At 44.9% G+C, this 27,433-nt stretch overlaps 1 protein-coding gene across 2 annotated transcripts in view; it reads right to left on the bottom strand.

Moving 5' to 3' along the window:
• Window positions 1-430: 430 nt before the first annotated feature.
• Window positions 431-27,433, bottom strand: part of ZFP91 (ZFP91 zinc finger protein, atypical E3 ubiquitin ligase) — a 193,257-nt gene continuing 166,254 nt past the window's right edge. For both annotated transcript variants that reach the window (XM_078665337.1, XM_078665336.1), the window contains 2 exons: window positions 19,055-19,154; window positions 431-3,579 (listed from right to left, as the gene is read on the bottom strand). In XM_078665337.1, the coding sequence (XP_078521463.1) occupies window positions 3,123-3,579; window positions 19,055-19,154 (557 nt within the window). In that variant the 3' untranslated portion in view covers window positions 431-3,122. The remainder of the gene's footprint in view (window positions 3,580-19,054; window positions 19,155-27,433) is intronic.

Here is a 27,433-nt window from a genome sequence, read left to right as displayed (position 1 = left end):
GGAATTATAAGATCTGGGATCCATTCCAGCGCGGACTAGCGGATTTGGCTGCTACCGAGGTGCTTAAATAATTTGTTTCCCCTCTCACCATGTTGCTCCCCTCCACATGTATATGCACTTTAGTTTTGTATTACATACAAGAAATCCATATCTGGGTTGCAGATCTGTTTTGCTGCTCCTCTGGGTGTATCCTTAGTTTAAGCCTTGTTCTCACTTCCTATTGGACATGTAATCTATGTCGTTTACTTTCTCTGCTCGCTGGTTGGGATTTAAAAATAAATAAATTTAAACAACAAAAAAAGATCGTAAAAAAACATGGACACCTTCCTCCCCCGACACACCTGCTTAGAAAAAACTCTGCACTCACACCCACAGGTTTCATGTTAGGCAAGGTTTTAAAAATGCTGCTGTGTAGTTGCAGTATTCTGCATTTTGCCCATCTTCCACTTAATTTAATTAGCATTAATGACAAATCAATATAAATTTCAGGTATCTTGACAGCATAAACACCATCTTTCCCATAGCGCAATATGCTCTGCGAGGACTTGTTTGCAATTAGAGTACAATAAATCCATCTACATTCGTGTTCAGCACTTTAAAAAAAAAAAGCAGATACGCATTTCTTAATGAAACATAATGGACACGAATAGTACATGTTTGTGCCACTCTATATTTCTTTTCTTGCTGCAAACTATTGAAATAAACATCACAATATTGTGAGAGGGGAAAGGTGGGAATCTGGTGGAAAAGTGCATTTACAGGATGCATAACAAACAGAAAAGAACATTGGAAAAAACATATGCTAAGAGAAGACAGAGGCAGTGGCAGTTCACAAATAAAAGACAGTTTACAGATTCCCAGGATCGAAACAGTGGTACAAGGACATGCTGGTAGAACATTTAGGAAGGTGTGAACGCACTAGATGTCTGCGTGTATTATTAATTCTCAGTGATCCATTTTTCTATTTTTTCTCCATTTCCTTTTCCAACAAAACCTCCATTTGTGAATCTTTTACATAACCAGCCTCCAGGGGCTCTCCGACAGTCCCAGAAGGGATACTTCAAAAATCCTCCCAACTATTCAGCTGTGACTTCTGTTGGCATCCTGGGCTGAGTTCTCATCAGTGAATTGGAGGTCGGTTCTAACAAGGAAACATTTGGATTTCATGGGCAAATTAAATAACAGCTTCCCACACCCATTATATTAAACTAGATTAGGTATCGGACACATCTTTCCTTTAAAACTGGGCGGCACAGTTAGTCTTATGGACTCAGACTTAAGCCGCAAACGTATGCACCTGACCAGCTCTCTTCATACAAACATTGGCCCATTCAGAACCACTGACATAAAATTGATTTTGCCAAAACATGGAAAGATTTAAGTCCCTTACACCCTCAATCTTTTATGGAACCTACTATTCACTGCTAGAGGGAAACAGGCATTGCATGAACTCAATAATCAATACACATATCCGTGGTCTTCGGGTTAGAGGAGGCCACAAGTTAAACAAAACGGAATTTAGGTATGTTTGTCGCATATTTCTTTCTAGGACTTGCAGAAAGACTACCCTTCCTCTGTGGCAATTCATAACAGCCACAAGACTACCCAATTTCCTTTGGCTCATGAACACGTTCCCCGACAGGCATAACAAATATCCTTTCAATAATAAATACAATGGATTTAAACAGAAGAAACTCCTCCCCTTTCCGCAAAAAAAGAAATATTTACATGTCAAAGTGCACCAATATGATTTTCTTCATAACTAATCCAATTTCTTCTTTCAACTACTGTAAGGGGATGGTCAAATAAAGTACATTACCCCAATCTACCCTTTGTGTTTGTCATTAAAATTTCCAAAACTTAGGATTTCAAGTGAAGCCAAATTAGCGTTTTTCCTCCTGTTAGCCACATTACTGCTGACTTTCTATCACTATGCAGGCTATTTCCAGTGCATACTTCCTACACAGTGACATTTAACCCTGTGATGGGCATAGATGGCTAATCTCAATGAAAACGTTAATCGTTCATGATAAACCTGCTGGTGAGGTACTGCTGGGACGCTCCAATGCATTGCCCGCCTGACTAATCAACAAGGTGAATCCCAAGTGTCTATTTCCTATGGATTTCACCAGCAGCAGATTCATCCTTAAGTGAGACTGGTGTAGTGAGGTGAAAATCAGAAGAGATTTCCTATGAATCGTTCACTGGACAGCAGACTTTCAGACAAGTTACATGGGCTGTTAGCATACCACCAGGAGCCCTACCGGCAATTTTGAAAATTAACTGCCTTTGTTTTTTGCTTTGTCCCCTAGTCGTACTTCAGTGTTGTACTTTGGGCAGTACGGGAAGGGTGATGAAAAAGAGGACGCTGATTGAGAAGTCTGTATGTAGCGAGGAAGAAAAGATAATATCATAAATCCACACACAGCTGGATTCCTACATGATACAAACTGGCCTCCCCACCAAGGAACAATAAAGTGCTAAGTTCAATAGCCCAAAAAAGAAATGTCTGGCATCGACCCCCAGAGGCACATATGATTGCTAAGATGGCGTTAGAAAGGACAGGCTTAAACAGAATACAGCAGGCGAATTAAAACAAAACGTTAAAACATTTCTTGAATCTGCAGCATTTCTTCAGGGTCCAACTTTTCCTCCTTTTATAGAAAGGTGCCCAAAAAAACGATGGTTTGAAAAATGGATGCCACAGATATTGCCTCAAATTAGTCGATCAAGGGGCAATCTCACCAGGAGAATGTTCGACAACTACAGAAGCCTGGATAGTTAATTTGGGCTACACCGGCCCCAAACAAACTACACACTGATTTTCCCCACCTGAAAAAAATAAATAAATGTATATTTATAGTCAGCCTTTACCCTCACTTCATCTGTGGCACACTCCTAAAAACACGGAATGGAAAAATGCAGAGAGGACCGTAGAGCTGCAAAACGGATCCATATTTGTCTATGGTAGACATCTCACTGAGTATACTAATGTTAAGTTTTTTTATTGGTTTAACTTCCTCCTCGGTTTCCTTACATGTTTAACTCAATGTTTTCAAGGTCTAGTTGTAAAGAGCAAGGGAAAATAGTTATTCTGTGCCCACAATTCTTTTTGTGGTCTTTTAAGGTCCAGCAGAGTCGGCAGAATCTTCTATCAAAACCTCTGTTGTGGCACCCAGGATGCCAGTACTCATTACAAGTCCTTCCATGTTGCTTCCACACCCCAGGAGCATTTTACTTTCGTTGGCCACATTCATTCGGTCCATTGGGCTGCAGTAAACATCCCCCGCGCCTGGGAGTAAGGAAATACCCTGGGAATCAGTGGTAGGTGCAATAGACTCAGGGTTGGAAGCCAATATGTCTGTACTTGTTATGAGGGCTCCTGCATTAGCAGCCAAAGCCTCAGCAATAAGCACTTCTGGGTGACTCTTGGCCTTGTGAGCCACCACACTGTCCTTCTTTTCAAACTTCTTGCCACAGATGTTGCAGGAGAACTGGTAGAAAGAATCTGCATCATGCTTCTTCATGTGCCAGTTAAGAGAAGCTTTCTGACGGCAAGTGAAACCACAGATTTCACACCTGTAGAATTAAAAAAAGCAAAATTATAAAGTTTGAAACTGTAGCATACATATCTAACAAGTTACGTACTCACAAATGTACTCTATGATTAAACCAGCTATCAAGGTAGACACACATCAATTTCCATAACCAAAACTGTATACAACAAAACAAAATCAAATTACTATTTCTCAATTGACATAAGCACACCAAGGTGTGGATATAAGGGCATAGTCTTTTCAATGGAAATTACCGGTCCAAATATGAACGAACTTAAAGGGCCACATGCACGGATTATGGACCAGAGTGAGTGGAAGAATAATAGAGATAATTTCGTGCAAGTCTAGCTCTCTATAATGGATACTTAATAATTCCGGTCCACTTACATGTACGATTCCTAGAACACTATTCAAGAGAATCTCGTCCCCTATCCCATCCATCAAAAGGCACATTTTATTTCCTTTTTAAAGGTGGGAGATGAAACTCTCAAACTGACATAATAGTGGCAGTCCAAACTTTACACATACTTTTTTTATACCTGAAAAACGAATGGAACATTCCCAAATAGTTTAGAGTATAAGCAGGAAAAATTCACGCTGCATTTAAGCTCAGGAGTAAAATTGCCCCTATCAGATTGCATGGGTTTAGCAGTCGGGAGCTGATTTTAAAGCTTGTATGAGGCATTCGATAACAATGAAGGCATGTTCACCAAAATCCACTCTGCTGGCTTCATGCGAGACAAGCACGTTTTCATGATGGGTTCACTTAAGATTTCCATGATAGAGAACTAGAAGTAATATAACCTTTCCCTCAAGGAAGTTTCACAGAAATTCTTGAACGCGTAAAGAAACTCGTCCCATCCCCTCTATCAGTAGAGTGGAGGGAAGTTTGGCACATATAACGGGCACCTGCTAGCTCACCAAACACGTTTCACAAAGAAGCTTGACCCTCTTGACCTCCTGTTCTGGAGTCTAAGATTACACATTATAGTCTTGCAAATGTGTGGGCTAATTTCCTGGTAGTCGCAAAACAGACATTGGAATTTGTGGTTAATTTGATGCAAAAAGAATCAAATGGATTAAACTTGAAAATGTGCCTGTATAAATTATCTAGCTGGAATCACTTTGTTACCTTTTCCTCCATATACTAACAAAAAGCTCTGAGCAGACTAAACTAGCCCATTGTGACCACCAAGTTAATGTCTTTTTTGGGCACCCATGGCACCTTGTTCCTCTGGAGGTCGAAAAGAAATACAGCTTATTGATGCAGCTAGGGTCCAAACCGAAGTTCAGTAGTGGGCAGTTCTAGCCAAGATGCGTTTTCTGGTCCGGAAGCTACAGAAACACAGTTGGCCTCACCCTTTAAACCATCTCTAAACCAACGGTACAAAGGAGAAGCAGGGTTCAAGTCTCAGTCCTTCTCCGACTAGACAGACTTCGTGTTCCGATATTTCTCATTCGGGTTTCGTTTGCAGTATCTATTGGTGGGCATTAGTCATTAACTGGGGACAATTTTATAATCTTTCAAAATTGGCAGTACCAACGAGCAACTGTGTGGAGCTCAGAATTCACACCTAGTGGCTGTCAATTTAGCTGCAGGAACCCTTGCTTGTTCTGAGGTTGGGTAACCTGCTGGCAGTAGAGGCAAGTAAGCTGGGAAAAGGCCTCACAGGTTACCGTCCGCAAGGCAATTGTCCAGGCTTTGTGTAACCATCTGCTGGCTCCTTTTCTCTCCCTTCTCCCACAATTCAAGATAACTAGCCAGTAATTACTTCTCTGAGCCTTCCTGCAAGAAGGCCTTTCCACCTTGACTTTTCCCAGGAGGGTATTTCACTCCTCATCAAGGAGCTAATTATTGCCACTGGATGGAGAAAGCCTATCATAGAGGTAAATTAATTACTGACCAAGTAGCCACATAGAGAAACGTTTTATTTAAAGACACCTATGAAGTATATTTAAACATTTATAGCTAACCTGCAATTAGCTTGGGAAAGGACAACAAAGAGCTGTGGATAATATCTGTAGCTTTTTCCTAGTTCGACATATGAACAAAATATAGTTTTTATTGACAAACCTGCAGTGAAAAATAAGTGTTCAAATTCTTTCACTGCTATTAAATATCAACACTAACCTTCGTGCATAGGGACATGTAGGTCGACAAGAAATACGTTTTATGATAGGTTTATCCTATCTGTAAAAATATGCTATTCAAGTCAAAGGTTCTGAATGGCAGGTGTTGCCCCTGCAACTGCTTCACTACATCTTGCAGCATGCTCCACAACCAGCAAGGCAGATGGGCCAATGAACCAACAATGTTGTTAAATCGTTTCCCCTTCTTAAAAAGTACTCCTCCTAGAAGATGAGGATTTAAGGATGCCTTTGTTTGCTTTTTATTCTTGCCAATCTAACGGTTCTTAAAGATGCAGGAAAACACAAGCCACACCAATAAAATATACCATTATCTTAGGGAGGTAGTCTTCCCAACAGTCAAATCTGGAGGCAGCCACTGACCTGGATAAAAACAGCCTCTAGTGGTTCCCAACTTTAACAGTCATTGCATAGTAGTCAATCCTAACCGTGGCAGCCAGTAAGCAAATAAGGACTTTCTTCCCACTCCTAGGTCTTCATTGATAACAGGGTGCATAACACGTTCACCGTTGTGGGGACTCCTGAAGGAAAGGTTTCACAAATAATACTTTCCTTAAATTAGACTATAATCTGTGTCCTGTATCAGTCCACTTACTATCATCCACACAATGAGAGGTTCTAGAAGGGTCTGGCTATTTGGAGGGATTTTAGTTTAGATACTTTGCATCTCCTCCTAGTCATGCACTAAATTTGAGGATCCACTCGGGTAACTATCATCAAAATAAAACAATAGGCTGGTAATAAGTCAGGGTGAAGACAGTTTGGACAGCTCGGTTTTATTATGCCTGCTACCACACAGTCAGCATTCTAGCACTAGTAGCATTCTTCTGACCATTGAAAAAAGGATCACACTTCCATTACGGGTCTCCCATACTGGGTTAGGTGGAAATTCCTATAGACATTTTTTTTATTCCAGTGTCGTCTGAAGGCCTGGGCAGTAAATTCCGTTCCGCTCGCAGAATTTGTGGTATCTGGGTATTTTCACGTTCTGGGGAGAATGCGGAATTTCGCGTTCTGGGGTGAATGCGGAATTTCGCGCTCTGGGGTGAATGCGGAATTTCGCGTTCTGGGGAGAATGTGTAATTGCCAAAAATTCCACGATTCGTGGAATTTTTTGCTTGTTCGCGCTTTCAAAATGCGTGTTCGCGAGATATATCTCCCCGAGCACGCAAACAGCGTTCGCGAACAGGCAAAAACCATTGTGAACGGGCAGAACAAGCAACTCCGCGTGTTCCCTGAACTTTTGCGTGCTCGCGGAGACTTTTTTACCGTTTCACGGAGCTTTACATAGCGTGACTACGCAAATTCCGCCCATCCCTAGTTGTCAGTGCTGGTCTCTAGTGACTTGCGTTTGCCGACTAGTCTGCCCTTTATGTCCCATCAGGCTTGGCTACCCACTTATCTGCATGTACTGAATATTGTTTGCATCTGAGATTTAACCAAATGCTGACTCAGCACCACTGTTCAAACGTCCTAAACGAATTCTACGAAAAGCAGTTTAAGAAAACTCAAAACAGCGGTCACTCTTGTGGGGCTGGGGCACACGGACACACACACGCATAATAGGTCGTGTTGGCAATTTCTATGCATATTCCATTGGAAATCATATTGTGCTTCTCAAGGGCTGCCATTAAATGTCTTGGCTAACTAGAAATTAGCGCTCCAATTTTATTTACTGAATTTAGCACAAATATTTTGGGGAGATATTGATTATCAATGTATTTTCTGCAGAAAAAGTCATACCCAGAAGCTATTGGTAAACACATTTCTACAAGGTATTACCACATTTTAATGTTTTCATTCCATATATATATATTTATATTTTCACTGTAAAAAGTAAAATTTAAAGTACAATTCTAGTTAGGTTAAATGTTCAGTAACAACATAACTTTTAAACTTAGAAACCACACAAATTCACCAGTTAAGAGTTATTTTAAGTAACTATAACTCGTATCCTAAGGTAACTATAATTTGAGCCTGTAGGAAAGTGCTCTTTTTTGACATGATCATCCCTACTTTTTGCCTGGTATCTGATGCAATTTGACAGAAGTGAACTGGGCTCCTGCTATCCAGGTCCCGGCGCCAGATCTCTTTTCTTAAAACTGTACAATTGTTCCCCCCAATTGGCAATACCTTTTGCAACGCCTGTAAGTCCCTGGTAGTTAGGGCAAGGAGGCTAAAGCGAGTCCTTAAAGGCTGCCAGCAAGTATTGTGCCACCCTAAGGGTCCACTAGCACCATCATTCAAACTGCCATTGCAGGCTGCGTGCCATGGTGCAGAGAAAAGTGAATAAACAACATGGCACATCCCTGTGTCCCAAGCCTGCAGACACTGCATGCAGTATAGGTTACTCAACCGTACAGCAGGCCTTACAGTCCTAAGGCAGGGTGCACTATACTACATGTGTGAACATATCTGCATGAGCAGATATGCCCCTGTGATGTCGAAGTCGATTCTTAAGTATTACTAGTGAACAGGGAAGCCATTTTTGAGAATATGTGCTGGGCACTGGTATGTACGTGCTCCCCAGCTACATGATTGCTTCACTGAAACTAGACTAGTTTGGAATCAAACATCTCTTCTTAATAAACCTGCACTGATTACAGTGATATATTTATTAATACATGCACCCAGAGGGCACCTTAGAGGTGCCCCCAGAAAACCCACAGACTACTAGTGTACTGGCTTACTGGTGTTGACCAGCCTGCCACCACAGAAAGGTTTCTGACCCCCTTTAGGAGACAACCTTCTCTCTGAGCGCAGAAACACTGCCTGCTCCAGAATGAGATGTCACCTCCTCCAAACAGGATGGCTAAGTAATCAGCATATCAAAGCAAGAGGCCTCAAAGGCCTCTGCTGCCTTTGATATGCTACCCGAAGGCTTAGCCAGACAGGGGAAATGCCATCCCCCTGCCTGAGACCATTTGGCACCAGGACAGGCAGGACAGGCAGGACAATTAGCTAGTCAGGAGCCATGCTTCTCCATCAGGCTAGTTTGACCCCTAGGGAGGGCTACCTGATGTGAACACAAAACTTAGAATCCAACTAGCTTGGTTTTGGCAAAATTAGGCTCATTGGGTCAGGGCCATGCCCACTTCCCACAGGAAGAGGTCAAATAGAGGGTGTAGACACCCTAAAGATAAGTAGACCATTGGCTACTACCAGTCACTCCCTTTAAAAGCCCCTAAATGTAGAATTTAGGAGGCACCCCCGATGCCAGGGACTCAGATTCAATGGATCAAGAAGGGGAGGACGACAGCCGATTGACACCGTGAACTGAACACTGCTGTGGACTTTTAGCGCCAAAACCCTGCCTGCACCAGTCTCGACAATCATGACAAGTGACTCGTCCTGCAGCAGAGCAACTACTAAGAACACAGGTAGACTGCCAGCCCTTCACAAATTGCCAGTAATCTTCCTTGGAGTGGAGGCGCTACTCCCCTGAAGTCCTCTGGCACCAAAGAATAGTCTAGTTCACTAAGTTGCTGCTTCCCGGCCAGCCTGACGCAGCAGACCCCCAGGAAGAGGTACCCTTACCCTTGAAGGTTAGCTCTGTCTCCCCACTGAGTGCGAGGACACCCAGATCAACTGGAGCCACACAGGACCAATACTCGGGGTACTAGACCCCTTGCAGCAGCCAAGGACTAGTCCAGTTGGAACTTTAGCAGCACCGAGACTGAGCAGCCATAGAGGGCTGTCAGCACCGCAGGGACTCACTTCCAGAGTGGCCCAGCAATACTGATTTTCTGCACACTCAGCCGGCGAGAAAGACAACCATAAGGCCTTAGGACTCTCAGAGCCCAGCAGACCTTTAACTCTGCACCTGAGCGCACCAGCCCAGGGACCAACAACCAGCTGTGCCCTTTGTTTCCAGGACCCTTGTGACCCAAGCCTGCCGTTGGGAGCTCTCGAACTTGTCCCCAAGACACCCTCTGCAGCCTGTTTCTAGGCGCTCCCCCTTCTTTTCTTTCCACCGGCGTAGTGCGCAAAGCTACCAAGTCAACCAACACCTCTACACCTGGACGCCCCACGGCAGGTATAGAATAACTATTGGTGGTACTTAGGACCTTGGCCCCTACAACCCTAAGTCCTGAAGGAGATTCTTCCCCCTCTCCCCGACCAAGAAACCGACCATAAATAACTGTAAGCAACATATGCCTTTTCTCCCATTGGAAAGCATGGCTGCGTAAAGACTCATTTAAGTGAACAGCAGTGCATGGCGAGGGCCAAAGTTATGGTTACTTGAGATAACTAACTGGTGAATCTATGTTTTCTTTTTTTTTTTTATCAACCCTATGTTTGTTGCTGAACATTTCACCCAACTCTAACATTCTTTAACCTTTGAGTTTTACAGTGGATTTCTAGATTTTTAACAAAGCAATTTTTTTTAAATCCTACAGAAGGCCTGGCATTTGGCTGTGAGCAATGGGAGATTTGCTAAAGTGCCTTCCTATGAGAAACCATCCCAGAGGCAGCCATCCCCACACTGGTTGTGTGTGGTTGGAGGTTGGCCGAAGGGGCCTCAATCCCATGATGTGCACAGCAAGCCTGTGGCAACCAACTCTGAGGCAACCAACCTCACACTGAGCACGGCGAGAGATTGGCCACAGGCCCCCTCTCCGCAGGTGGCCAACCCCATGCTGTGCACAGCTTTTGGCCGGGTCCAACGAGGGGTTGATCACAGGTCTGGCCGCCAACGTACACAAAAGCAGCCAATCACCCTACCGTAGGCTGCCATCCCCATGTCGTGTGTGTTGTAGGGTTTGCCTCTGGGCTACCGGAGCCCCAATCCCACCCCCACGGCCAAAATATTTATATTAAGGTGGGCGGGGGGGGGGGGGCTGCAGCCCCACTCACCAAGCCTGAACAGGGCCAGGGGGACCCAATCCCTGGGGCACAATTCCATTAAAAAAGGGAGGGGGGCCATGTGGCCACTCTTCAGGAGCATCATTAGGGCTGTACCTTAATAAAAAGGGGTCGTATCTTGTCCCTGGGAATTTGCTTTATTTAATAAAAAAAAATGGGGATAAGGGCCAGGACTTCTTTTCTCAAGACTATTTTGGCCTCCGGAACCCAATCCCCAGGGCCCACATCATTTAAAAGGTGGGTGCTCTGTGACCACCCGGGGCCTCCAACAAGCACAATGCTAGGAGGGAAAGGGGGGGCCCTAGGGTCTCCGACAGACACCCGCATGGTGACTGAGCCCGCACTGTTCTCGCCCAGAGGGAGCAGCTATTTAGGCTGCTCCCTCTGGGCGGGAGCAATTTGACTTCTGTTTTTCTGCCCCCATCAGTGTGGGCAGAGAAACAGATCTCAAGTCTGTTCCCATCAGCTGGGAGCAGATTTAGTGGTTGCTCCCGTTTGGCGGGAGATTCCAAAATGCTTCAGTCAGACCGGAGCAAACATGATTCCCTGTCGCGCCACTGTGGGCAGGGAAACAAATGCCTCGGGGTGGGCTTCCCGGGACACATCAAGTGAGCAGGCCCTGGGGCCTAATTAGGCTGACGCATGCTTCCCTCTCTTTTTTTTGCCTTGGCCCCAGGGGATGTGGTCCCAGGCACTCTCAGGAGGCTCATGGAGAGGTGCCCATGCACCTCATAAAAGAAAAAAAATACATGATGCATCTCCCCCTTGGCCCACCCTGACTGTTTCCTAATAAACAAGCGAAGGAGCCTGTGCTCTTTTCTTATTTTAAAAACAATTTGCGGATCATTAGCTTTTTCACGACAAAGCTAAAAAAAAAACAAAGGAAACATGACCTCTGGGACCCCACCACCAGGTCTAGGAGGTATCCCTACCCTGCCTCCATATGTCTGCTTTTTTGTTGTTTTGTTATTTTTAAGGATTAAGGACTCAGCCACGAGTTCTAAGATGGCTGCCACCTCTTCCTTGCTGATGTAGTGGCAGCCAATCAGGTCACAGCAGAAGATCTACCGGGCTCTGCGTCCCTTGATGTACAAAGTTTTTGAGCATTAATTACTCAAAAACTGCTAAACAGATTTACACCAAAAGGTCTCTTTCTGGCTGGAGATCTAGCTTTGTGCCAAATTTGGTGTAAATCCGTTCAGCGGTTTGACACCAAGAGCTCTGTGACTCTGTTTCTCACACCTAAAGGATGAGGTGTTGTGGCATGCGATATTACGCAGTTTTTATCCAACACAAATGTGGCCGGGCACATCTCTCCAGTCTGTGGCCCTGACAGACATTCCGTGAATTTGCAGCTGCTAGCACTTCTTTGGTGTTCGGCTTTATTCAAATGCCTGGGAAACATAAGAATCTGAGCACAATAAAAATGTCCAGCGGCAGAAGAATAAAAAACATGTCTGGGGTGGAAGGCAGAGTTTCAAGGGAGAGAGGGAATATCATTTGTGGTTGCTATAAGTTTTGCAAGCGTCCTGGTCTGCATTGCGGATCCATGACTAATTAGCCCGTCATGTGCAATATCTTTGGGCTGGAGAAGTGCGATGTGTAAACGAGAGCTGAGAAGAGAAAGCTGGGCAGCTGCCGTACAAACGGGAGAACTGAACAACGAGGAATTACAATATAACAGGAAAGGACAGTATTTGCAATAACAGACAGGCCTGACACCAAGAGCTTTGTTACTCGGTTTCTCACACCTAAAGGATGAGGTGTTGTGGCATGCGATATTACGCACTTTTTATCCAACACAAATGTGGTTGGGCACACCTCTTCAGTCTGTGGCCCTGACAGACATTCCAAGAATTCGCAGCTGCTAGCACTACTGTGGTGTTCTGCTTTATTCAAATGCCTGGGTAACATAAGAATTTGAGCACAATAAAAACGTCCAGCGGCAGATGAATTAAAAAACATGTCTGGGGTGGAAGTCAGAGTTTCAAGGGAGAGAGGGAATATAATTTGTGGATGCTTCAAGTTTTGCAAGAGTCCTGGTCTGCATTGCGGATTTATTATGACTAATTAGCCATCATGCGTGCCACATCTTTGGGCTGGAGACATGAGACGTGTAAACGAGAGCTCAGAAGGATAAAACTGGGCAGCTGACAAGCAAACGGGAGAGCTGAACAACGAGGAAAACAAGAAATAGTTGGAAGCAACACGTAATCCTTCAGATGGCAAATGGTGATCACTTTCGCGGCCGCTTTGATGTTCCCAGTGGCCGCACGGCTCACTGAGAACATTAAAGCAGCTGCGAAAGTGATCACGCAGGCTGACAAATGGTGCGCATCCCGGTGCACATGCACTGTACCCGATCCGCCTGCAGGCTTTGGGAGCACTTTCAGAAGCCCCACTAAATATCTCGCAAAGTATCGCTTACGCGATAGCAAAGTATCGCTTACGGGATAGCTGGGAGAGAGCTAAATAACAGCTCCAGAAAGACTAGGGATAAAAGCCATGGAGTAGGAAGCAGGGAGATAAGATAGCAAGTGATCCAGCAAAGAGCAGGGGGCTGACCCAAACCCTTATATGCAATTATTTAAAGTAGTAGAAACAGTTGTTTTTTAAAACCAGCAGCTGAAAAAAGAGGTGGAATCACATTAGTCACTTTTCTCCAAATCCATTCCGATTTCCGACAGCTCACTGTGAGCACTGTTCATATTGCCACAATGAATTAGAGTCTCATGTGAAAAGGTCATGCATCGTAAAAAACACTATAACCTGCTATTGCTTGCAGAAAGGACTGCACACTAGTATCTAGGTACTTGGCACACCAGACATGTTAAAATAAGTGTGGTTTATTAATAGAGTTTTTATTCGATTGCAAAAATGCAGGCAATATATATCTTGATTCACAGAATGAAGATGTAAACACATTTCTTTCTAGATCACACTAACACGGTGAAATGCCCAATGCTGTGGAATATTTTCCATAGTCATCCATTTGGTGGAAATGTGGTTGTTCCGATTGGAGGAGGGGGACACTGCCTTCAGGCGCAGGTTGAGCACTCACAAAAACATTCCCCTCAATATCGATATACAATCTTTTTAAATCACATCAGTGCATCCAACATCAGTGGGAAAAATCAAGGAGTAAATATGCAAAAACCACAACTCCTCAGTACTGTCATCAGCTATGAAGGGAAGGGGTTCTCCTCATAAGGAATTGTATTCCATGTGGAAGAGAATAGGTTAAGTTTCAAGTTAACATTACTTGCAAATCAATGGACAATTGGCTAATTTAGGGTTGATCGTCCCCCCTCCAGCCCCCCCTCCCCCCCCCAAAGAACAGGAACTTCATGAAATGTGTAGGGATGAGCTTATGACATGCAAAATGGCTCATTTTTGGTGAATGATGGTCCGTGTTGCTAATCAATACGACCTCACCAGGCAGCCATTTACAACCCACTGTGTTAGACAGGATTTTGCTTTGGTCATTTACTGCTTTTTGAAGACACCACCATAGCAGAGTGAAGAAATTGTGATTACAGTTCAAACAAAAATGATGTGTGTCTATTCACCATTTGTACAATAAAGAGAACAATTATAGGTTTATTAGGTTCATATAACATAAATATACCGAATCCATGACAAATCCTGCATACATTTTTCAAAAGGCTTTTACCATCCAAAAGGGAGTAGTAAGAAAGAGTTAGTACCATCTGCTCTCGTAAGTTTAAATGGAGACTGTTTTATGAGGCCCTCAACTTCTCCTTTATAGGATGAGGCACAACACCACAGTAACACATCTGATTAATTCCCACCACAGAGGAAAGCTGGTCAGCCCAGGCTAATTCGAGCACCATTCACAAGTAGGTAGTAAAGGCCAAAGTATGTCTAGCTCCAAAAAGAGGTCCCATTTGTTCTGCAGCAGCCACTCTTAACAAGAGAAAAAAGAAGGAAGAGTAGAAGGGACAGTTCCTCAGCTCCGAGGTCAACCACTCTATCCGTTAGGCCACATGAACGAGGTAGGCATTATAAAACGTAAAATATGGAGAAATACTATAAACAATTAATGTTGGTCAGAGTAGAGATCAGGCGGCGGGGAGATATGAAGAGGCGGCTTTGGAATGCAATTTTCGCGCAACCTCTACGAGTTGGTTCCTTCCCCCACGGCTGCCTTCCCCCCGGATTGGCGTGAGATTGCGGCATCATCCGGCTGTCTCGAGCTGTTAGTGGGGGCGCCGTGGCATGACCAGCCCTTGAACAGTACGGCCTGCTCTGCAGCGCTCGGCACAACATGCGGGACTGGGACGTCCTCCTACAACCAGGGCAACTTAGTTTAACCAGCCTTCAAAACGAAACTAATGAAAATGAAAGCTACCGCGCATGGCAGAGTCGGATTCAGACGGGCGCCTTGGGATTGGGTCGCGCGTGTCGAAATCCGACTCTGCCATGCGCGGTAGCTTTCATTTTCGTTAGTTTCGTTTTGAAAGCTGGTCCGACTCTGCCATGCGTCTCAATGTGCACGTGGCCATCTCCTGTCGCCCCTCGTTTGTCGGCTGAGCCGACAGCTATAGTGCTCTCTGCGAGAGCGCGCTTTCGCACGCTTTTCGCAGCGAGCCCTAATAACACAAAAAGGCCCTCTTCCTATGGAAACACGATCCTAACTATATCTACACAGCGGGGACTGCCACCAGGTCAAAATTAATAAATATATAATACCATCTCCTTGGAGTTAAAGACATTGATGCCCCGAGGTTAGTCACTGGACGAGTGCCCTCCTTGATGTTCGCGGATGACACTCTGTTGTTGTCCAAGACATCAACGGGCATTCAACGAAGCCTGGACGGCTTCGCCGACTTCTGTGTATCCAGGGGTCTGGAGGTAAACCTTGATAAAACCAAGTTTATGGTCTTTAACCCCCCCGATGCAGAAACGCCCGAATCCCTGTCTGAGTGGCACCCCGCTGGAGAGAGTCAAGATCTTCGTTTACCTGGGTATTACCCTGGGTGAACAACTGGATTGGGACTCGCAGTTGGCGAAAGCTGCACTTAAGCTAACTAAAATGGTGGGGGGGGGATCCAGAGACTGCATAGAGAGTCGGAGTCCAAACCGGCGGCACCAGCAATTGAAATCTATAGCGCCCAGGCTAGAGCAGCAGCCCTATATGGGGCTGAATTATGGGGCCATCAGAAATCCAACAGTCTAGCTAAGGTAGAGCATACATTTATGAGAAACATACTGGGCCTACCGGTGAGCACCCCTCTCGTACCCCTCCGTTTGGATTTGGGACTACTCCTCATTGAGGAGGTAATGACATTTCGTCCCCTAGCATACTGGAAGAGATTATGGTCTGTGCCCGAACTTGTGTGCTATAAGAACAAATTCAGGGATATTTGGGACTCCCTGAGGAGGAAGAATATCCGTTGGCTGACACACATAAAGTCTATTAGTATTCGTATTGGCCTACCGGAATTGTGGGCAACCCCTGATGAAACCTGCTTGGAGCTATCCAAAGTTAATGTGCACACCTATTTTAGGAAACACAACCTAGCATCTCTATACGCAAGCACCGATGGGGGAAGATTAACCATCCAATTCCTGCAAGTAAAAACAGAATACAAAAAGGAGGAATTCTTAGACCCGATACACCCTGCTTTAGCCAGGAAATTATACATGCAATTTAGGATGGGCACTCTGCCTCTAAAGGCATTTACTTGTAAATGGGATACTAATAAGAGCACAGATTGCCCTGCATGTGGATCGCCACTGGAAAATGAAATCCACCTTTTCTTTTTCTGTCCAGCTTACCAGGCTGCACGGAATTACTGGGTGCTAGCAATTTGTAGGAACCTTGGTTTCCGCCAGTGTGCCCAAGCTTTTCGTGTCCTAAAATACGACACTCACCCACCCATCGTTTTTGCTGTTTCCCGCTTTTTGAAAGCTATGTGGTTTAGACGTAGGACCCTGATTAAAGCAGCCACTACTCACTAGCTCCCACCCTTTTACTACGATTTTTGTGTTCAATACTATAACCCATGTTTAATCTATTCTTAGCGTGACAGAGTTGTATTTTTAATCTGTATTTTTAATGTTCTTGTATTTATTATCTTATCTCATATGTATGTCTTTTATTTTGTACTTTTATGGCTCTCAGTGGCCGAAATAAAGTTATCCAACGAACGAATAAATATATAATACACATACATTAATACACATACATATACTCCCACACATACATCTTTTGTATACTATTCATTAAATCCTGCTTTTAGTACTTACTGGAAGTGTTCAAGTTCATTGTCTGTGGACCCTGTGGCAAACAGTTAGCAGGAGAACGGATGTGTGATACACAATGTTTATATTCCTTGGTTTTGTGCAGTGTCTGTAGTCAAACAATTCTTAACAGTTCTGCATATGGCATTTAGATCTTCAAAGAACTCATAGGAAAAGGTATAACGTTTATGTCCTATGTATCACACTTTTTCATGCTACGTGTGAGGATGTTTTGCCCATTCCCGCTTTGATTAGCGGTGGTCTTAATAAGAGCCTGTGCTGTCTGATATAGATAATACAAGACTTCGAGAGGAGCAAAACACAGTCTTGTTACACCGTTCGGGACAGTTTATTCTACCGGGTGACCACGGAGACTATTTCGGAAGTAAGTGGGTAATACATTAAACCCCTCTATAGTCAAAGCGCTCTTTTTAGTAGCACGAGAAGGGAATATTGAACCTTATGCATATATCATTGTTACACACATAACGATAAACTTTATTAGTCTTAATGTGCCCAGTGTTTCTTGGGGGAATTGACTGTTTACTGTCTTTATGCGCCCAACACAGGACGCCATATTTATGTCCAATGCTGATGCATCTCTTACAGATACGAATTGCGAGGAATCTGCGCATTAACTTATACTCCGTGAGTATCGGCATGAGTATGTGACCCGTGCGCACACTGATCGGTTACACTTTAGCACAATTTCACTTCACGAATTCACTTCATGGCACCTTTTTGAACCCACTATTATATGTCACATAACTAATAACTTACATAACTGCTGTAAATGGTTTAACCACTCTCAACCTTAGTATCAGTAAGCGTTTTTTATTGTTTGAAATTTCAGAAAGTTCTCCCTAATGAAGAGCAGGATATGCTCGAAATGCATTGGAGATTATAATGAGAAGATGATTATATGATTATATGTCTGCTTCAGCAATGAATACATAGATGGAAGCAAAAGATATAATATTTGGAATGAATGAACAAATTCAAGAAATAATTTAAATGAAACCAGAAAAAAAGGAAAAAAATAAAAAATTGTTACATCAACCTTTGCCCTTCTACATCTGTATATCACAGTCTACTGAGAATTCTACTGCTACTACTACAAACGCCTTTAAACAAAACTTTGGGGACTTCTAAATCTTTTTTGGTACAAAAGTGTTTTTGCTGCATTTGTCTTCCTTTAGTTTCAGTAAAAAGGGACACCCATACAGATGGTTATTAATGAGTGTTAACCTTAAGTACCATCAAACACGAACTTCTATATGTAAACAAGATATTCATACTGATATTGTTAGGATGAAGAATACATTTCAATGTTAAAACATTTTAAGATGACAGTTAAACAGAGAAAACTAGGTGGATAGCTAGATACAGTGCATCAGCCATAAGAATTTAAAGACCAACAATGCCATATTTATTTCCTTGATGTACCATTGAAGACTAGGAAGCACTGAACGTTACAAGTAGCAGCAAAACTTTTTCTCTGAGTGTAATCGATAGCTCATATTGCATGCTAGACCCTATGGGCTGCACAGAAGCGAGTAAGCAAAGTATTAATATATCAGTGTTGTTCTACCAGTAGATAAGTGTCAGAGACAAAACCTAAAGGAGAGAGTTTAGTGACTAATGGCACTAGTTACAAAGCTCACCATAGATGTATAGGTAGCAAATGTTACAGAAAGCAAAAAGAAACCATGAGATCATAATAAATTTTAATAAAAACGATTAAAGTCGACACACAAAGCCTGTTTCATTGGGGATGTGGTTATACTATATTAAGATGCTGAACAAGATAAGGTACAATCAGTTTTGCCTTCTTTTTGCAAATATAAAGTTATGAGATCCCTCTTCAAAAGACAAAACTGCCCCCAAAGATTACAGTGTGTGATGTTTAATTACTGATTAAACCATAGCTTTATGTCAATGACATCTATGTCCATTTGAATTTGAAAACCTATTTCATTAACAATCCCCAAAATTAGAAGGTTGGCCAATAAATCAAATAACATTAAAGACAGTGCAAAGCAGATCAACACTTGGCAGAAACATAACCCATGTTGACAGAGGAAGCATGGACCAACGTACCAAAGACATGCAAAACCTATGCTCATCCACTCCTTTTTCATGACTGGCATAAACAATCAATTAAAATCTCAGGAACAGAATGCATGGCATGAGAAGGAAAGTCGACCATTACTCACTGTAAGGGCTTTTCTCCTGTGTGGATCATTCTGTGAACAGCTAAATTATGGGAACTCTTGAAGGCACGGGCACAATATTCACAAATATAATCCCGTTGGTCTGTGCAAAATAAAAAAAGGGGATGATTTCAAAACATTACGAAGTAAAAATTCCATAAAAAAATTAAACAAGGTCAATGCATAACAGGACAGTAAACAAAAATTACACCCATACCTGCAAATATTAAAATGAGCTCTCCCCTGCCAGGAAGATTACATTAAAACAGTGAATCGCTGAGCTATGTGAAGACATTTCTTTAACTAGATATCAGAGATGAATTATAACTTCATATTCAGGGACCGGTTTAATAAAGGCTGAGCAAGAGTTCTCACACAATAGCAATTAACAAGTGATAAAGAAATAAAAAGTGGTCTAATGTTCCCATGTTCTGCAAGTTGCACAATAATCTGTCGACCATTACAGTACTGCTATGGTATTTTCCATGAACTGCATTCAGCTGAAGTAAAAAATAGCCAGACGTATGAAGAAGCAAGGCTTTCGGAAAAGTTACTTAATTTGTAATACAGGTTCTCCATTAAGTAACATCCATAAAAAACAATCCTTTATTTTTAGGGCTTTCTAATCTCTGTGGTCATTTCAAGGTAAGGATGTGAAAGAAAAACCTGCTAGAAAGGAAGGATTATGGAGAAAGGATGGAGGTGAGATTGTTTTATTAAAAGATTAAACCAGTTTTGTGAGAAAAATGTCGAGTTCGGAGAGAAAACATTTAAGAAATTTTGTATGAGGAAAAAAAGCTTGTATTTTGTTCACCCTTCTAGCGAACAAAACTGCAACGAGAAAGCACATTCTCTATCAAAAGTAACTTTGTTGAATTTATAAAAACTGAATAATCCTGTACATGGGCCTTCTATCCAGAGTTTATGGCTAGTAATGAAGACCCACTGACAGAAGCCATCAGGCAGTCATAAGGGTTACTTGACTGACCTTTACAACGTAAAGACTGATTTTGCTAGATAATGGAGGTGCAGAGTGGTTAGTTCTCTTAAAGACAGATTTTCTTATAAATCTGTTTCTCTGTGAACTAAATGCAGAATATAGGACGTTTGATGACAAACAGAAGCTGTGCTTCTTGAGAAAGTCCATGCAGTCCCTGGCCAGAATGCAGGAATTCTGTATGGAGGCCACCAAGTTCAGCACTGGCAGGAAGAGTCTGCCAATACTAAAGAGAAGATTCAGCCTGCATGGATATCGCTTGTGTGGACTCCCTAATTGGAAAAGTAACTTGGGAATTCACCACTAGTGTTGGCGCTCTGGAAACTCCAGCATGCAAAACTGTTGACATCGCCCGTTCTCGGCACAGGCAAGCGGATCTAAACAAGGCTCTCCCCACTGCTTAAAGAGACCTAGCTCCAATTGTGGGTGGAGACGCCATTTGTGATCAGCTAGGCATCGACAGCTTAGTTTGTCCACCCTGGTGTTCAGAGAACCTGCCAGGTGTTGAAACACCAGGGATATGCCCTTATGTTCCAGCCATGTCCAGAGACATAGGGCCTCTTGACAAAGAGACCATGGCCCCACCTGCCCTGTTTGTTGCAGTATTACATGGCGGTGGTGCTGTCCGTAAACACCTGCACTAACTTCCCCTTGACAGGGGGAAGAAATGCTTTCAATGTCAACCGGATCACTCGAAGCTCCAACAAACTGATGTAGAGCCCCTACCTACTCTGCTGAAGACCAGTGTCCCATGATCTCCACCTCTCCCAGATGGCCGCCCCATCCCAGGAGTGACCCATCTGGCACCACTGTGTGATCTGGTTGGAGAAGGGAGAGGCGTTTGCCTCTCACCCAATCGCGGTTTGTTAGCCACCACTGCAGGTCTTTTGCAGTTACCGCCAAGATCTGGACCATGTCGGAGAGATTCCCCTGATGCTGCACCCACTAGAACTTCAGGTCCCACTGCAGAGCCCAAATTCGCCATCTGGCGCTATTTACCAACAAGGTAGGGTGCAGGAAGCCAAGAGTATCTGTAGTCTCAGTCATTCTCACTGAAATCCAGGGTAGAGGCTGGAACATCGCAATCATAACCTGAATCTCCTGAACTCACTGCTTGGAAGGATAAGCCCGAAACTGCACTGTGTCCACAACAGCCCTGATGAAATGGAGCATCTGAGGAGTCAGGTGGCACGTTTATAAAGAATCCTAGCACATGCAGGAGGTCCCCTATAGTCTGAAGCTGGGACACGACATCCTGGGACAAGGACGCCTTCAACAGCCAGTCATCGAGGTAGGGGGAAGACTGAAGAACAAGTTACTTGCCTTTGGTAACGCTTTTTCTGGTAGATACAGTATCTGCCTGTGGATTTCTCACCTTGTGAATATCCCCCTTGCGTCCGCAACGTTCGGAATTTTTCTTCGTAGCACGCCGGCGTGGACGACGTCATAGGAACGCGGCATCGCGCACGACTCCGTCTGACGTCACCGACCCCTTTTAGGCCTACGTCGGCGTGATGACATCAGTTCCGCCCTTTTTTCCGTGCCTTCGAGGCACCCGGACGGACCAATGACAGGAAATATACATATATACAGTGTACATAGTACATACAAACCAAAATAGCATACATAGTGCGTAACAAAGGTATCAAAAACCCAATAAATCTACAAATAAATCTACAAATAAACCCAGGTATAGCAGAGTGGACAACTGGGAGGCGGGTGGGTCAGTGAGGAATCCACAGGCAGATACTGTATCTACTAGAAAAAGCGTCCCCACTCCCGGAGGAGGGTGTCCACACTGCTACACCAGGAAATCTTGAGGACAGAACGCGCGAAGTGGCCGTCCCTCCTCACCTCGGTATCCAAGCAGTAATGCTTCGCGAAAGTGTGGAGGGAGGCCCAAGTCGCGGCCCTGCAAATGTCCTCAACAGGTACACCTCTAGACAATGCAGAAGAAGCAGACCTTGCCCTGGTAGAATGAGCTCTTATACCCTCAGGAGGGTCCTTACCCGCCAGGGAGTAACAAATCTTGATGCACAGGATTATACACCTGGAAAGTGTGCGCTTGTGCACCGCTCTGCCCTTCCGACAGCCAGCAAAACCAACAAACAGCTGGTCGTCCATCCGGAAGTCTTTAGTTCTGTCCAGATAAAAAGACACCGCCCTCTTAGGGTCCAGACGGTGCAGTCTCTCTTCCTCCTTAGTAGGGTGAGGGGGAGGAAATAAGGTAGGAAGGGTAATGTACTGTCCTAGATGGAAGGGAGTTACCACCTTAGGCAGAAAAGCAGCCCTGGTCCTAAGAACCATTCGTTCAGCATGAATGGTCAAGAATGGGGGCTAAGAACTAAGAGCTTGAAGCTCACTCACTCTCCTTGCCGAGGTGATTGCTACTAAGAAGACCGTCTTAAAAGACAAAAGCCTCATGGGACACTTGTGTAAGGGTTCAAAGGGAGAACCCATCAAGAAAGTCAAGACAAGATTTAAATCCCACTGAGGCACGACAAAAGGAGAAGGAGGGAACTTATTTGTGAGGCCCTTCAGAAACCTCAAAACCAATGAAGACTTAAAAAGAGATGGCTGGTCCGGTAAGCAGAGAAATGCCGATAACGCTGAGAGGTAACCTTTTACTGTGGCAACAGCAAATCCTTGCTGCGCCAAAGAGAGAGCCAACTTCAAAATATCAGACAGATGAGCCCTCAAAGGATCAACAGCCTTCTCCCTACACCAAACAACAAATTTAGACCATCTATACGAATAGATGGACTTGGTGGAGTCACGCCTGGCCGAAAGAATGACATCCACCACATCGTGAGGGAGAGAAAAAGAGTTCAGGTTGCTTCGTTCAATCTCCAGGCATGAGGGTGTAATGTCTGGAGGTGGGGGTGTAGAACCTGGCCCTCCATCTGAGAGAGGAGGTCTGCCCTGTGAGGGAGACGGAGCGGCGGGTGAGAGGAGAGGTGGAGTAGGTCCGTGTACCACACCCTTCTTGGCCAATCCCAAAATGACTTGGGCCCGGTCCTGGCGAATCTTCCTCGGAACCAGAGGAATCAAGGGTATGGGAGGAAATGTGTAAAGGAGTTGCGAGTCCCAACTCAACTGAAACGCGTCCCCCAGTGCTCCTTGCATCGGATACTGGAGACTTCAGAATGACAGGCAGTGAGCATTCTCGCGAGTGGCGAACAGGTCCACCTGAGGAGTCCCCCACATCTGAAAGATGTCGTGAACAACCTCCGGATGGAGCCTCCACTCGTGGTCGGCAGAGAACTGCCGACTGAGAACGTCTGCACGTACGTTCAGAACTCCGGCCAGATGATTTGCCAATAGACAAATCTGGTGGTCCTGAACCAGAGCCGCAGAGACACCGCGACCCTACTCCTCCCTGCTTGTTGATATACCACATCACGGTCGTGTTGTCTGTCAGGACTTGAACCGACTGACCGCGAAGGGAAGGGAGGAAGGCCTGGAGTGCCAGACGTATCGCCCGCAACTCTAGAAGGTTGATGTGAAGCAACCTTTCCTCTGGAGACCAAAGACCCTTGACCTCCAGATCCCCCAGATGAGCACCCCACCCGAGAGTGGATGCATCCGTTATCACTGTGGCAACCGATGGAGGTAGTTGGAAAGGCTTTCCCTGAGACAGATTGCCTTCCACGCTCCACCCTGACAGATCCGCCGCAGTTTCTCTGGAGATCCTCACAGACTCCCTGAGATCTCCGTTGTGCTGATACCACTGCCTGCAGAGGCACCACTGGAGGGCCCTCATGTGCCAGCGTGAATGGTTGACCAACAGAATGCAAGAAGCCATCAGACCGAGCAGACGAAGGACCTTCAGAACTGGAACGACCGCTCTATTGTAGAATAAAGGAATCATCTCCTGTATGTCGCGAATCCTTTGAGGTGGAGGGAATGCACGACATACAGTAGTGTCCAGTACCGCACCTATGAACAGGTTGCGCTGGGAGGGCACCAGGTGAGACTTGGGTACATTTATCGAAAAACCCAACCTGTGCAACAACTGAGTTGTCTCCTACAGATGAAGGAGCACCTTCTCTGGCGACTCTGCTTTGATCAGTCAGTCGTCCAGATACGGAAATACAGGTATTCCCGACCTTCTGAGATGTGCCGCCACCACTGCCATCACCTTGGTGAAAACTCGAGGCGCAGTAGTAAGTCCAAACGGAAGGACCGCAAACTGGTAATGTTGCGATCCCACAGTAAAACGGAGATACTTCCTGTGCGACTTCAGGATGGGGATGTGAAAATACGCATCCTGCAAGTCGATCGACACCATCCAGTCTTCTTCCAACGGCGCCTGAAGAACCTGTGCAAGAGTGAGCATCTTGAACTTTTCTTGTTTCAGATACAAGTTCAAGATCCTGAGATCCAGGATTGGCCGAAGTCTGCCATCCTTTTTGGGAATCAGGAAATACCGGGAGTAGCACCCCTGACCCCTCTCCTTCTCCGGAACCACCTCTATCGCAGCCTTTCTGAACAGTGCCAGGACTTCTTCCTGCAGGAGAAGCAGGTGGTCCTCCGAACAATAACCTTGGCAAGGAGGGTAATTGGGAGGGAACTCCTGGAAAGGAAGAGCATACCCATTTTCTACGAGATTGAGAACCCAAAGATCTGATGTAACAGATTCCCAATCTCGTAGAAAATGAGTAAGCCGACCCCCTACCGGACCCGTATGATCCGGAATGGCGGATCTAGGCCTGCTTTGCTGATGTAGGTGGGGGGTGGGTATTAGAGGAGTTAGTAGAGGAGGAAGAGGCCTGACGTCCACGTCCACGACCCCTCTGTTTACCTCTGTAAGACTTGTACAGAGGGTTTTGTTGCTGCAGTTGCTGCTGGCCTTGTTTGAAGGATCGAAAGGAGGACCTGCCAAAGCCTCTGAACTTCCTGGTGGCTGTGCCTTTCGCTTGCAAGCCCAAAGACCTAGCCGTCGCCCGGCTATCTTTGAACCTTTCTAAAGCCGCATCCGCTTTCTTCCCAAAGAGGCCAACTCCGTCAAAAGGCAAATCCAAAAGAGTAGCCTGTACATCAGTGGAAAACTCTGAGGACTTTAGCCAAGCAGCTCTTCTGGTAGCCACTGAAGAGCCCATCACTCTAGCCACAGAGTCTGCCGTGTCCATGCCACTCTGAATAACTTGGCGGGCTGCCACCTGAGTGTCCAAAACAACCTCATTAAAGTTTTTCCTGTCTTCCTCCGGAAGCTTAGCTGACAATTGCTTGACCGAGTCCATTAAGGCATGCACATACCTTCCTAGTAAGCAAGTAGCATTTGTTGATTTTAAAGCCATGCTCCCGGAGGAGAAAACCTTCTTAGCGGCTTGATCCAACTTCTTGGAGTCTTTATCTCCAGGAACCTGGGGAAAAGAGCCTGCTGATCTGTTCGCACAAAGCGATACAAAAGGGGATGATGGACGGAGCGTTTGAGCAAATCAAACACTCACCCCCAGTCAACTGATCTGGGTTTAATCCATCACCATTCTTTAGCTCACTCGGCCACCCCAGTTCAGATATGGCTATATGCAAATCAGTCTGATCCTGTGCCTCATGGGAACAGTCCAGCCCGAACTGCCAAGCCATGTCTTCCCTGGACCGGAAACAAGCATCCTGGGACCGGTTTCAGATTCATAATCCTCATCAGCCAGGCTATCTTGAATCCAGTGGCCAAGTGAGCAAGGGACTCACGTCTGAGCATACCCTGCCACACTTAGGGCGAACAAAGCGATACAAAAGGGGATGATGGACGGAGCGTTTGAGCAAATCAAACACTCACCCCCAGTCAACTGATCTGGGTTTAATCCATCACCATTCTTTGGCCGCCATAAGTGTGGCAGGGTATGCTCAGACGTGAGTCCCTTTCTCACTTTGTCACTGGATTCAAGCAAGCCGGGCTGAAGACGGCTGGAATGCCAGAAACCGGTCCTCGGAAGCTTGTTTCCAGTCCAGGGAAGGCATGGCTTGGCAGTTCGGGCTGGACTGTTCCCATGAGGCACAGGGTCAGACTGATTTGCATATAGCCATGTCTGAACTGGGGTGGCAGAGTGGGCTAAAGAACGGTGATGGATCAAACCCAGATCTCTTGACTGGGTGTGAATGTTTGATTGGTTCAGATGCTCCGTCCATCACCACCCCCTTTTGTACCGCTTTGGACGCCATAAGTGTGGCAGGGTATGCTCAGACGTGAGTCCCTTGCTCACTTTGCCACTGGATTCAAGCAAGCCGGGCTGAAGACGGCTGGAATGCCAGAAACCGGTCCTCGGAAGCTTGTTTCCGGTCCAGGTGTCGTAATTTAGCAGCGATTAGATTAAGCATTAGCAGAAGACATCCTGTATTTAGAGACTATCTTGTCTTTTTATGGAATCCATTTTGTATTTGGCAGCCATTTTAGATGGCCATGTGCTCACCATGTACTCAGTCCTATCTTGCTGTTCTCTGCTCGGTATATTTAGCCTCTTCCTCCTACTTTGCACATGCTCAGTGGTGCTAGCAGCTGTTAATATTCTGTAACTGTTAGGATGTGCTTGCTAGCATTGGCAACACTGTTAGCTCCTCCTACTTGTCGACTGTGCATTTTCTGTATGACCATCTATGTGTGTAACTCTTCTTATGTGCACTTGTACTGCCCTTTTTTAGCCCCTGTGAGGGTATATAAGAGATACTGTGGCCTTCAGTCCTCAGACCACCTCCTACAGAGTGCTGCGGCTTCTGTGTGACATGGCCTCACTTGTTGTAATTTAATAAATATGTTTCTCTTGATTACAGATTCTGTGCCAACTTTTTCATGCTGCTTTAAAGGATCAGGTGTTAGTGCAAACCCCTGAGAAGGGATTTTTGATTTCCCTCATTTGGCGCGCCAACTTGGGGCTCATCAGAGCGGTGACTATCTGCAGGAGCGATTTTTGGTCAGGAGACAGACATTTACTGAGGAAGACAAGGCAGGATTCTACTAAAGGAGGTACCAATTCTGGGGGTTCTTAGTCTCTGTAGCCCAGTCTACTTCTGATCTTACTGATTTTTGATCCTCCACATGATGGCACCCCTGACTGAGAACATTTCTGGCGTGAATATTTTAAAAGAAAAGACGGTTAGGTCATTCAAAACTTGGCAGATAGAACCTGGACGCTCGTGCTTGGTAAGAACCATTGTATGGTAATTACTGTGAGCTTATGGTAGCCAGTGACTCGCAAGGCAGTTTTAGGATACGCTTGCTGTGGCTTATGGATATGGATATGGATATGTATGGATGATCGATCATATTTATGATATGGATTATGTGATATATGCGTTGCAACACATGTAGGCAGGTAATGTGGAGATGTTTCTCCATTTATGGTTATGAGCGGCGCAATGATTAAGTGCCATTTTAGATTATGATA

Source organism: Lissotriton helveticus, chromosome 1_1 (genome assembly GCF_964261635.1).
Source record: "Lissotriton helveticus chromosome 1_1, aLisHel1.1, whole genome shotgun sequence".
Lineage (NCBI taxonomy): Eukaryota > Metazoa > Chordata > Amphibia > Caudata > Salamandridae > Lissotriton > Lissotriton helveticus.
The sequence above is the reverse complement of the archived record's forward strand: the minus strand, read 5'-3'. Positions and strand labels throughout refer to the sequence as shown.